The sequence below is a fragment of the Calidris pugnax genome, unplaced genomic scaffold (genome assembly GCF_001431845.1).
Source record: "Calidris pugnax isolate Ruff unplaced genomic scaffold, ASM143184v1 scaffold24, whole genome shotgun sequence".
In the NCBI taxonomy this organism is placed as follows: domain Eukaryota; kingdom Metazoa; phylum Chordata; class Aves; order Charadriiformes; family Scolopacidae; genus Calidris; species Calidris pugnax.
The window spans coordinates 261806-274329 of record NW_015090922.1 but is presented as its reverse complement, the minus strand read 5'-3'; the positions used below and the strand labels follow the sequence as shown (position 1 = coordinate 274329).

Below are 12524 nucleotides of genomic sequence, written 5' to 3'. Positions count from 1 at the left end.
CAGTGCTTTTCAGCTGGGAGCAAACACTGCTGAGTCATTTAGGAATTGGGCTGTAACAGCATCTGGCTCTGGCTCCCATTACGGAAGGCAATACCTGGAGCTTTTAATTGTTTTCTTCTTCTTCCTTCTGACTTTTTCCTTTTGAAAAACTGGATGTAAAATGCTTTGTGAGAAAAACATCTTTTACTGTTGTCTATCTAAAGTAAGTAGTGGAATGGGATTCTGCTTTCCTTGTGGATATAGCAACCTGGTCTAGTGGGATGTGTCTCTGCCCATGGCAGGGGGTTTGGAACTTGATGATCTTTAAGGTCACTTCAGACCCAAACCATTCTATGATATGCTAGGGAGTAGTGGCTGACTGAGAAGTAGCAAGAAAGTCTTTTGTTTCTTTCTATAGCATTGCTGTAGTTCCCAAGGAGCACAGTGAGTACTGGTTGGTTGAGGGAGGTTTTATGCGAGTGAAGTATTTGAATTTAAGAGAAGTTCTATGGGGCAAATGGTGAGGCCACACCTCAAGTATTGTGTCCAGTTTTGGGCACCTCAATACAAGAGAGATATCGAGGTGCTGGAGCGAGTGCAGAGGAGGGCGACGAAGCTGGTGAGGGGGCTGGAAAACAAATCGTATGAGGAGCGGCTGAGGGAGTTGGGGCTGTTTAGTATGAGGAAGAGGAGGCTGAGGGGAGACCTCATCACTCTCTACAACTTCGTGAAAGGACACTGTAGAGAGGTTGGTGCTGGTCTCTTCTCACAGGTAATTAGTGACAGAACGAGAGGGAACAGCTTCAAGCTCCAACAGGGTAGGTTTAGATTGAACATTAGGAAAGAATTTTTCACCGAAAGAGTGATAGGGCATTGGAACAGGCTGCCCAGGGAGGTGGTGGAGTCACCATCCCTGGCTGTGTTTAAGGGCCGTTTAGATGCAGTGCTAAGGGACATGGTGTAGGGGAGGACTTTGTAGAGTAGGGTAGATGGTTGGACTCGATGATCCCAAGGGTCTCTTCCAACCTAGATTCTATGATTCTAAATCAAATTTGCCTGATGCCTTAGTGAGAGGACAAAATTTGACTTTATTTTGATTTGATGGATTATTTGCCTTCCTCTTTATATTTGGGAAATGAAAGATACTTGAAAAGGAGGTAATTTTAGAGACCCTTGACTTGCAGATCTCGGCTCCGATAACAGTCTTGGCCACATGCTGTTCACAGTTGTTTAATGTCTGCCTTAACTTGTCCATTTGTGTAATGTATTACATGCCCACAAGAGTTAGTATGAATTCATTAGTGCTTCTGAATTGCTCTTGCATCATCTGGAGAAAGGTGCTCACAGACCTGCTAGGTATTAGAAGCGAAACCCTGGTTCTATTTAAGCTAATAGCAAGAACTCTGATGGACTTCAAAAGAGGTAAGATATCATCCAATTACCATAATTAGATTGTTAAGAATTGTTCAGCTCCAAATTTTGTAATAATTCAAAGGCTGTTACCTTCATGAATTTTAAGTTAGATGCAAGTATAGCGTGTTGCAAATCTTCTGGTGCTTACGCAGTCACATTGTGCTCAGCACTGGAGACTATTCCCATTCTTAGTGTTCAGCACATTTCAGAGCCTTGATGAGGCAATTAGAAAATCCGTATAAATAAGCCTAGAAAAAGTACAACAGTATCTTTTCTTAATGTTGTCACTCAGGTAGTGCCCGGTTCTTCCATGGCTTTTACCAACTACTGAGCTCCTGCTGTGAGAGTTTTGCTTGAACAGTTAATTTGGAAGTTGGGTATAAAATGAAGAATCCAAAGACCAGCTCTGTGGGATGTTTGTGACAGTAGTGGAAACATTCTCTCCAGTCAGCATCTCCAAAGACCATAAAACTGGATTTAAATTTTTTTCTTCTACTGTACAGTCCCCACCAGACATTGACTGTTAATAGTTTTTACAGCTCTAATTTAATCTGGTAGAGTATTGAACTTGTACGTGAAAGGCAATAAAATCCTTTTAGTAGGAAGATGTAGTTTATGTTCAGAATAACAATCTATCAGTTTTGCAAAGGATTGTTAAATTGCTGCTTTATAACTGTGATCACATGAATTCAGCTTAGCTGTGTTTTGAGCCTTGCTTTTCAAGAAAGTAAATTAAAATAAAAAAACTATGGTCTTTGGTTATTAGTGAAGAAATCTGCTTGAACTGGCATGGGAACACTTTAATTTGTATCAGGTATCTGGTTGTCTGCTCTGTGTGTACTACTGGCTTGGGCATGTTGCTAAATATTATTTTGAAATAATGTGAACTTCCTTCTTCATGAGTTCTAATGCATCCTGGGTTTGTAACTGATTTTTATGTCCCAGTGCCCTCTTTGATGTCACGTCTTTAGGATCTTTCTCAATTGTGTGGTATCAGCTATACAAGAACATCTCATGCTCGTAATCCTAGACCTCAGGTGCAAGTTGAGGAGTTCCCTCCACATGTTTGTCCCAGAAGAGCTGGTTCCTGTTTTCTTCAGTGAAGGGTTTCCTGGAGAACCTTGTTTTCCACTGTAACTTCTCAGGTTGCTGTGGTTTTGGGCTGTAGTCTCCTGCTGCCTCAGGAAGGTCAAAGGATCCAATAGGGTGTGCTGACCTCACTGAGCATCACGAGGTTGTTTAGCAGAAGAATCTGACCTGGATTTTTAGTGCGTTTACCCTGAGATGGACTAGGAAGGATTTAGAGTATGAGCAGTTAGGAGGGTACATTCAGAGCTATTGGGTAGTTATCAGATGACCAGCTTTTAAAGGCACTAGTAATAGGATAGTAAGTTTGCCCAGTCCCTAGGGCCAAGCGATGGCTCTGTCTTTTGAACATTTCAGTGTTCTCTCTGGCTGGAGTTTCAGATGTTTTATACATCTGTATCAGACAAGGATGTTGGGCCAAAGATTGCAGGAATGGTCTTCACTGCTGCTGTGGTTTTGAGTCTTATCCCTTAATTTGAAAGCTTGGTTGGACAGGTGCTTTATCCATAGTGTACCTGTACCTGCAGAGTAGATAAGCATCAGTTTTCTTCTTTACAGATATCTCCGTTACCTCATTAGTTCTGTACAGCGCAACTTCAAGCTGTCTTCTTCATCTCAAAAACATATTGCTACTAAGCTGATAAGCCATCCTTCCCTTTTTGTGACATGAATGTTAAAATGTTGTAAACAAGCTTCCAAAAGATCAACCGCAATTTTTTTCATGCAAGATATATTAATTTGTCTTGTAATATTCATTTTGTGTCAACTGCAGTAATTTCCTGTGCTTAAGCATAAATATCTTTTCATGTGTGTTTGTCTGAAGTGACAGCAAGTTGCCAGAGCCGTTATCAGACACAACACGTGAGGATCAGGAAAACTGTTGCGTTATGACTGCAGGTATTAAAAATTCAGGGAAAAATAGGATTAGAAACTGGATATTGTTGGTGGGTTTCTCCCAGAGTTTAGGGGGAATGTGGAGAATAAATTATTTGCAGTTTAGATTAGCGGTTTCTGAAACACCAATATCATCTTGTAGGGTTTTCAGTCACAAAATGCAACCACCGGTGTATTTGGTGTAGAAGACTGAAGGGCGTTCCCACTGCAGCCACATGGTTCTGTGTGAAGATGATGATGATGAATGAGCCCAGGACCCAGGAAGTGCTAAGTGCCTGGGTCTGCAGCTGTGTATCGAGTTACAATGTGATTATTTTAACTGCATCTCTTTAATATCAGCATTGCACTGTGCCGCCAGAGTCCAATTTAAAACCCGCAGCAGAAGACTCCTGAAATGACTTATTGGTGAACATCTTTCTGAAGAGAGAATAGACCCTTCAGAGTCCTCAGCAGCAGAACGTGACACTGTAGCACGTACCGTGAAGGGGCCTTTCATCTCAGCTTATATCCCTTGATACCTAAATAGCAGCAGAAGTTTGTTTGAAGCTCCAGTGCTTTTTCTAGCTATTCACTCGGGAAGATCCCAAGAGTCTTATTAGAGCTGCGAGCTAATAGGAGAGAGTAAGTGCAAGGAAATTATAGCTGGAACCTTGGAGTCTTACGGGTCTACACAGTGTTCTCAGATGGAGTGTGCCACATGGATTTCCTCCCACTGGAGGGAAATACAAGTGAACAAGCTTCTAATTTTGCCCAAAAAATCCACTGGAAACAGAAATAGAAACAGAATATTCTTCTGTCCCTTGATGTGGATGCAGAATCGATCTCCATCTGATCTTTTAACTATTTCTAAGTAGCCGTCTCTGATCCAATCCCAGAAACGGTGCTCAAATTGATCGCATGGGAGGGCATCACATGGAGCAGTGGCAAGCAGTGATTGTGGGATTGTGCCTTTGAGGGGAAGGGAGCAGTATGAGGATTTGTGTTCAAAATGTAGCATTTCTCACTTCAGATATGTTACTTATTCCTTTGTGGGGTTTGATGCCATTGATTTCAGAAGCATAAGTCATGTCAACCTCAATGAAAGAGGGACTTGGGCCTCTCTTGGTGGGTTGTTGTCTTTGTATGTGTGTGTGTACGTGTGCGGTTGACTGACAGATATGTTGTATATGCTTTGGAGACAGCAAGTTAATGAAATTGGGTTTGTGTGAAGTAATGTTTTGAATCTATTGCTTATGTGGAAAAGAGTACGTACGATACACGATAGGGTGTCAGGCCCAGTTACTATAGGAACTTACTGGGCTTAAGGAGATCTAATTCACAGAATCTGAACAGGAATCTCCAAATTCTCCTATGTAACAAAGCCTCTGCGCTTTCTGTGTGGTTTCATAGCAAGTACCCCTCATTTCAACTTTGGAAACAGTTCCAGGAACACCAGAGTCAAATGAGGCTCTGGTAGTTCTTTCCTTGGCTTCTTTCCATGCTTAGGGATTAAACAAGCACTAAGACCAAAAAGAGAACACCACAGCAGAGGGTGAAGTCACCCATGAGATGGTTGGGCTTTTAAAAGGCCAGTCGCATCCTGGGCTGCATCAAAAGATGCGTTGCCAGCAGGTCCAGAGAGGTGATTCTGCCACTTTCCTCTGCTCTGGTGAGACCTCACCTGGAGTATTGTGTGCAGGTCTGGAGCCCTCAATATAAGAAGGACATGGACCTGATGGAGCGGGTCCAGAGGAGGGCCACAAGGATGATCAGGGGGATGGAGCTCCTCTGCTACGAGGACAGGCTGAGGGAGCTGGGATTGTTCAGCCTGGAGAAGAGGAGGCTCCGGGGAGACCTAATAGCAGCCTTCCAGTACCTGAGGGGGGCTACAGGAAGGCTGGGGAGAGCCTGTTTAGAAAGGCCTGCAGTGACAGGACGAGGGGCAATGGCTTCAAGCTGGAGGGGAACAGATTTAGATTGGAGATTAGGAGAGGGTTCTTTACTGTGAGGGTAGTGGAGCACTGGAACAGGTTGCCCAGGGAGGTGGTTGAGGCCCCTTCCCTGGAGATATTCAAGGAGGGGCTCGATGAGGCCCTGGGCAACCTGGTCTAGTTGGGGGTGTCCCTGCTGACTGCGGGGGGGTCGGAATAGATGACCTTTGGAGGTCCCTTCCGGCCTGGGCAATTCTATGATTCTATGATTCTATGAAAAGCAAGAACAAAGTTATGGGTTTTTTACTATAAATAAAGTTAAATTTATTTATTTAAATAAATTTTTAAAATAAAATAAAAAATTTAAAAGGTAATCTTTCATAGCTTTAGTATTTACCCAGGTCAGTGATATCCCCAAAAGTACACACTAGGAGGACATTTCTGACAAGACTCTACTGGTGGTGAGGGAACACAATGCAATAGCCCTGTCCTTCGGTGTGATGGTCTAGGTACTGCTTCACAGCAGCGAAGTGTGGGGCTGGTCCTGGTCCTCCTGCCTTCCCCGGGGAGAGCAGCAGGGTAGACTCCACCGCGGCAAAATGGTATTCCTTTTACCAGTATAATTTAGTGGGTAGAACTGGGCACGTGATGAACAATAAGTCACAATTGCAAAGTATGAGCCCTGTGAACAGAGAGCAGAAATAGTCACTAATCTCCTTTGGTTTGGCTTTTCTCTCTCACACATTTGCTGCTGGCCTTGTTTACTACTACACTTCACTGATATTTCCAATCTGGCCTCAAGTCAGGGCGTAAGAGGGACTATCCTTGGAAGGTGTCTTTATTTAGAAAGCCCTGCAAGAAAAGAAGGAATGAGAGCTACCTTTATTTGTTCTTTTGAAACCGAGTCCCTGTTGCAAGGCAGTAAGAGGAGCAAATGGCTCTTGCACCTGGCATGTTCCCATCAGCGATTATTGCAACGCTTAGTGTCTTTCTGCCACCAGCAGCAGTCTCTTTGCTGCCTTTCATGTCACACATTTCAGTGTTCTTATGGGGATGCTACAATTAAAGTCACAAGATTTAGTGCTCTAATTCTCTTTTGTTTGCAACAAAGGGGAGAGACGGGGAAGGATGATATATGTGGCTGGGTTTTTGTTTTTATTTTACTGACCAGCAAAAATACTGTGTGTATATAACTGTGACAACAACAGGGTTTGTTTAAACTCATCGAACCATTCCGTTAGTAACTGGATTAAAGGCTGTTATTTCACATAAAGAAATCTTGTTATTAAAAAACAAATAAATGCTGCGATTACATTTCACTCCTCTCTGTTTACAAACCTTGACATCTGAGCAGGCTGTACCTCGTGTATTTCTGCGTCTTTCTTTCAATAGAAATGTTTTCCAGTTCTAGATATGTGTGATACCAATGTCAAGAACACTGGTTTTTGACAAGTATGTCAAAAATGCTGCTGCTGATAAGTGTGTGTATGGGAGGGAAACATGGTGGTTGACAGGAATCCAGGTTTCATTTTTAGCCCTTCCATTATTGCAGCGCGTGTGACCTGAGATGAATTGCCAAATCAGACTTTTTCAAAGGGGACATCTGTGAGTACGAGTGCAATTCCTCTGTTCCAAACCCGCGCCTGACAGGGAGATAATCAAATCTGAGCTCTTGACCCTCCGTTCAGTGGAGAGAAATGGAAACCACCAAAGGACAATTCACCAGATCCATTTTGGGATGCGGTGAAACTACCACAGGTGCTCAGAATGACTGATTTGCACCTCATTGTCTACAGCTTAGACACCAGGGTGAAAAACGAGCAGGATCCATTTATGGACCCTCCACAGGATTTTGTAGACACCCTAGATCTCAGCTGAGCCATCCTCAGTGATGTGGAAAATCATTCCTCTGAATATTCCACCTTGCTATTTTCAAAAACAAGCTGCTGCTCCAGCTAAAATTCATGCATGCTTAAAGTGGAAAATCATTCCTCTGAATATTCCACCTTGCTAAAATTCATGCATGCTTAAAAAGAGGTTTAAATTACAGCCCCGTTGAACCTTAGTTTCTCTCTATGAAATTAAACTATTCATCAGATCTGCGTGTTTTAAGTATTAACAGACAGGCTTTATTAGTGGACGCTTCAGGAAATGAAATCTCATTATCTTGATTATCTGATCAGTCTTGGTAGAATCTGTGGAATATCACAATTTTTCTTGCTTCGAGGATTGATCCCTTTCATTCACCAGCTACACACCCCAGTGTGCTTTCTCTGTGGATAAACTGGTCAGCTGCCAAAACGGAGTCATTTGACTTACCTGAAATGAGCAACAAGCGTGATGAAAATACGTTCCCTCTGTCCCACTGGATAAGCCTCAGATTGTATTGAAATAGAATTAGGCCAAGGAATTCAATGTACTGGATAATAATGAAATGTTTAATGTGGATTAGCTGCATATGAAATTAATACATTAGAATGAATTGCTGAAGAAATAAAATTATGTCAGGCCTTTATCCTGACTCTTAATGACTTAAAAATGCTGCAGTGTTCTGTTTAGAGAAAAGTAAAGCTATTGAATTTGTGTTCTTTATTTGGGTGAGAGAAAGAAAGTATTTTGTCAAAATAAATAAATAAATATCAGAGGTATCAAATCAGAATTCCACTGAAGCAAGGCCATAATGTTTGGGTCTGGACACCTGAGAGCTTTCAGAGATGGGCATGAAGCCCAGGAAGAATAGATAGATGAAGACAAGAATCTAAACTTAAAACTCCTTAATCACCTGCCTGGGCTTAACTTTGGTAGTCTCTTGGTTGATTGAGTTTTATTGTTACTGTTTGTTATTTTTCCCTGCCCTTAATATTTATGGCTTTTTCCACTTTATGACTTTTCTTCTGGGAGAGAAATCTAAATGTAATCTTTGTTTTGGACCATCCGAGGGTGAGTTGAAACGTTGCCTGCCCAGGAAGATTTTAATGGGTTTAATACAAAATGGGCAAACTTCCCAAACTAGTTGACAAAGATGATCTTTGACTGGGAGGCCTGGAAGAGCTGCGGAGTGAGCTGCGGCATAAAAATTACAAATATTCATCTGCACTCTGTGGGGCTTTTTGGTTGTTTTTTATTGTTCTTCAAGCTTTTTTGTTGCCTCATCTCTTCTAGGTTCGTTTCTGTTTCTCAATGCATCGGAGAGGCCAAGCCCCATCATCCTGAGCCCTTGGCTGAGGAGCAGCAGTGAGCAATGCGTGGTACAAGTGGCTGTTTATAAGTTTTACCAGCAGAGCGGAGAATACATTGCTCGTGTCCTTCCCATTGACGAGAGCAGCAGTGAGATCTTAGCAGCAGAGCATCCGGAGAAACATGGGTAAGTCTCATCCTCTCGTTTGACTTGCAGCTTGAGTTGAGAAGAATCCCACGGCCACAAAATATACGCTGCACATCTACGAAGGGGAGCAGGATACTGCACTGAGTAGGTATTTCTCTTGCCTGGGTCTAAATTTTCGTAGAAGCCGGAGACTGGTGCTTATGTTAATGTACAAAGCATCTGCAAAGTACTGGGTCCATGTAACAGTGAGTCTCTAAGTTGACATCATCTTCATTCTCAGCGCTTGTGAGTACAGACATAGGGTGAATACTTATGTGAAGTTTAAAGCTTTTCTGTCTAATTCTCTTGATCTGCTTTCTTTTTACTCCTTTACCCAAGTGTACTATTGGGCTTAGAGTATCTACTGAGGCTTTGCAGTTTCATGTGCCTGCATACATTTTACGTTTTGTCTTGCATTGGTGCTCTTTTAAACACTGTCTCTTATCAATAAAGCAGTTCAGAGCTATTGCTGGAGGATGAAAGCTTTTCATCTTTCAAGGGTGCAACTGTTTGAAATGTTTTATCCTCTTTGTGTAATTAATTGTTGATGATGTCTTAATTTGTCAGACTTCCTGTGCATTCTTTTAAATTTTGGTTACCAGCAAAACAGCAGGAGCTGAACACAGTAAATATTTCAAAATGCTGTAGTAGTGGAGTAACTTGGAATTGAATTTGGATATTTGTGAGGCCTGTTCTATATACTGTGTTTTTTAATTTTTATTTTTTACTTCTGCTTTCAAAAGTGTGTTAGGAAGCACAGTTTTTACTAAGCATCTCAAATGTTCTTTGTTTTGATGTGATAGATTAGAGAGTTTCTAATGGCAAATCCTGCTGGCTTGCGCGTGTAAAAAGATGTGACTGTTGTCTACAGCAAATTTTGTGTTTTCCAGTAGCAAAAGGAGAATGTGCAATAAAAAAACCTTACAGGAGATAACCTAACTCATAGAAACAGTTTGAATAGTTGTAATTCTCGTATAACACATGGCCTATAAAAGTGAGGAGGAGAGCTTGTGTGTGGATCTAGATCGTACTTGGTTCCAGAAACATCATCCAAATTGTAAATTACTGTTGATGTCTGGGGAAAGGTAATTAGGGGAGCGGCAGCAGCTGTCTTCTTCCTTAGCTCTTTGCAAATGCTGTGCTCTGTGTCACAGCTAATAAACATGCTTTGTGCAAAGTGCCTCTTGCATTGGCAACGCCACTGTTCCTTGGCACTGGCGGGGAGCACTGCTGGGTGTAAAAGGCTTTGCTGTGCTGCGTGGAGGAGCTCTGGCTTGGATCTGTGGGCAGGCAGAACTCACCAGGAGCACGGGCAAGCGCCAAATGTAAGGAGCCTTGAAGGGAAAGGAAACATGGCTTTAACTATGGTAACAAATTCCTACCTTTGCCATCTGCTGGAGACAATATGGGCTACTCAGCTGTGCCTTGCAGATGGAGATTGTCACCACAGTAAAAAGACTCTGTGCTTTTATAGAAGGTGGTTTTGGCCTCCAGTGAGTCACCACAGTAAAAAGACTCTGTGCTTTTAAAGAAGGTGGGTTTGGCCTCCAGTAAGGAGCCTTGAAGGGAAAGGAAACATGGCTTTAACTATGGTAACAAATTCCTACCTTTGCCATCTGCTGGAGACAATATGGGCTACTCAGCTGTGCCTTGCAGATGGAGATTGTCACCACAGTAAAAAGACTCTGTGCTTTTATAGAAGGTGGTTTTGGCCTCCAGTGAAGAGCCACAAAGATGCTCAGAGGGCTGGAGCACCTCTCCTATGAGGACAGGCTGAGAGAGTTGGGGTTCAGCCTGGAGAAGAGAAGGCTCCAAGGAGACCTTACAGCCTCTTCCAGTACTGAAAGTGGGCTACAGGAGAGATGGGGAGGGACTCTTGATCAGGGAGTGGAGCGACAGGATGAGGAATAATGGTTTTAAAGTGAAAAACTGAAAGTGGGCTACAGGAGAGATGGGGAGGGACTCTTGATCAGGGAGGGGAGCAACAGGATGAGGAATAATGGTTTTAAACTGAAAGAGGAGGGATTTAGATGATATCTCAGGATGAAATTTGTTTGTATGACTGACTCCTTGGTACTCTATGGGCTATGAAACAGTCAGATCAACTGGCTAGTCCATTTTCCCCCCTTCGGTCTTGTCTCTTCACTGTGAGAGGTGGTAGCTCTTCCTCCAGCTCAGCAGTGCAGAAAGGCTCTGATACTGTGCCCACAGAAATGTCACATACAGTAATGTACCTACCACAGACAGCAGCCACAGGTGACAGGGCAGCAGTTTGTTATCGTTTGCCCTGAAGCTTCATTCCAGAATTTATGAGTGCTCCTCTGCCCTTTGTTTGGAGCGATAATGTTTGATTATCCCAGCTCAGATAACAAAGTATGCAAATCTCACTTCTGCAAAAATCTTCTTTTCTTTCAATAGGAATCAAGAATAGCTAACTGCAAGTCAAGGATAACTCAATAAAGTTCTTAAATGAACTAGAGATCCTACAGTGGAAATCTATGCTGTTTAATATTTTATTTCGTCTTGGAAATTGCAAAGAATTAGTATTGTTTTGTAATAAATTCTTTGACCATGCTATAACCAAATTATTTCTAAAATTTTATAAGGATTTTATTTCTGGGTGTAAGGTAATTGAATTCCTTAGTGATGAACCTGTGCTAGAAATAAAAATGCTTTAAAGTTTCACAGGTGACACTTCTTTGATTCTATACACTTTCTATGTTGTTTTGCAAAGCAGAGGTATAAAGTGTGTGTAGTTCCCAGTCCATGCCATTGTGTAAAATCCAGCTCATATCAGGAGGAGTATCTTTTATATAAACAAATGCCATAAACTGCATTTATTTATTGGGTGGTAAAGCAATGAATTAATTCCAGGGTGTATTTTCTCATATGTTGAACTGTGCACAGTGACAGTATCTTTTTACGTTTTTTCTTCTTTTTAAATGGGATAACTTGAATTACATATATTAATATCTTACAAGGTCTTCACAGTTCACCTACAAGAGAACAAAGCTGTCAAGTATTACTATTTCCTTCAGGGTGAGACCAGGCAAGCAAAGGTTTTGGTTGACAGCACTTGGAGCTGATTTTAGATAGAACATATGTAAAGCTGTGAAATTTTATTAGTCAAGTAGAGACAACGTAGCACCCAGTATTCGTTACCAGGGTTCAGATGTGTTATCTTTGTGTGCCAAATATCCAAATATCAGGTGTGATTTCAATGGATACTCATCATGCAGAAAGACTCAAAGGCAGAACTAGTGATGGTCTGTTTGCTTCTCTGGACTTATTCTCTAGAAAAAAAAAAAATAGCCCAAGCCTGTGGACTAGAGTTGTACTGTTTCCATAATGAGGCATTAGTCATTACAGAAAATGTGTGGAAGATGCATATTTCTTTTATTTTCTTACTTGACATATTTCACTGCAGCTGATCTCTTGCACGTAGGAAGCTGGCTAATTTAAGATCACTGCAGCTGATCTCTTGCACGTAGGAAGAAGCTGACTAATTTAAGGTACTTTCTATAGCACTAGGGTAGGGCAGATGGAACAACCACCAGGAAGAATATGCCAGAAGTGATAGCTGAGAATGGTTCCTGAGTGATGAAACACCGAAGATTAGCAAAGGGACACTTGTTTTGTATTATACAGAAACTTTGCCAAATACAATAATAACTTTTCTACATAATATTTGCAACAATGCTTACCACTCAGAAGATAATTGTGTCCTTGGTTATCAGTTCAATGAAATTTTATACCTTTTTACTTTTTTTAAAGAGCAGGAGGATCTTACTCTGTATTTACTCTATGGAGTTCGGAACACCTTTGGTTAGACCTTCTCTAATTTAGTTCCTAAGCAATCAGTAGGACTCTTCTGTGGG

The 12524-nt window shown here is 41.8% G+C and overlaps 1 protein-coding gene across 1 annotated transcript in view; it reads left to right on the top strand.

Annotated features, from left to right (window-relative positions):
• Nucleotides 1-12524, top strand: part of ALK (anaplastic lymphoma receptor tyrosine kinase) — a 234102-nt gene that overhangs the window by 48987 nt on the left and 172591 nt on the right. Inside the window, exon 2 of the mRNA XM_014951272.1 lies at nt 8445-8646. Coding sequence (XP_014806758.1) covers nt 8445-8646 — 202 coding nt within the window. The remainder of the gene's footprint in view (nt 1-8444; nt 8647-12524) is intronic.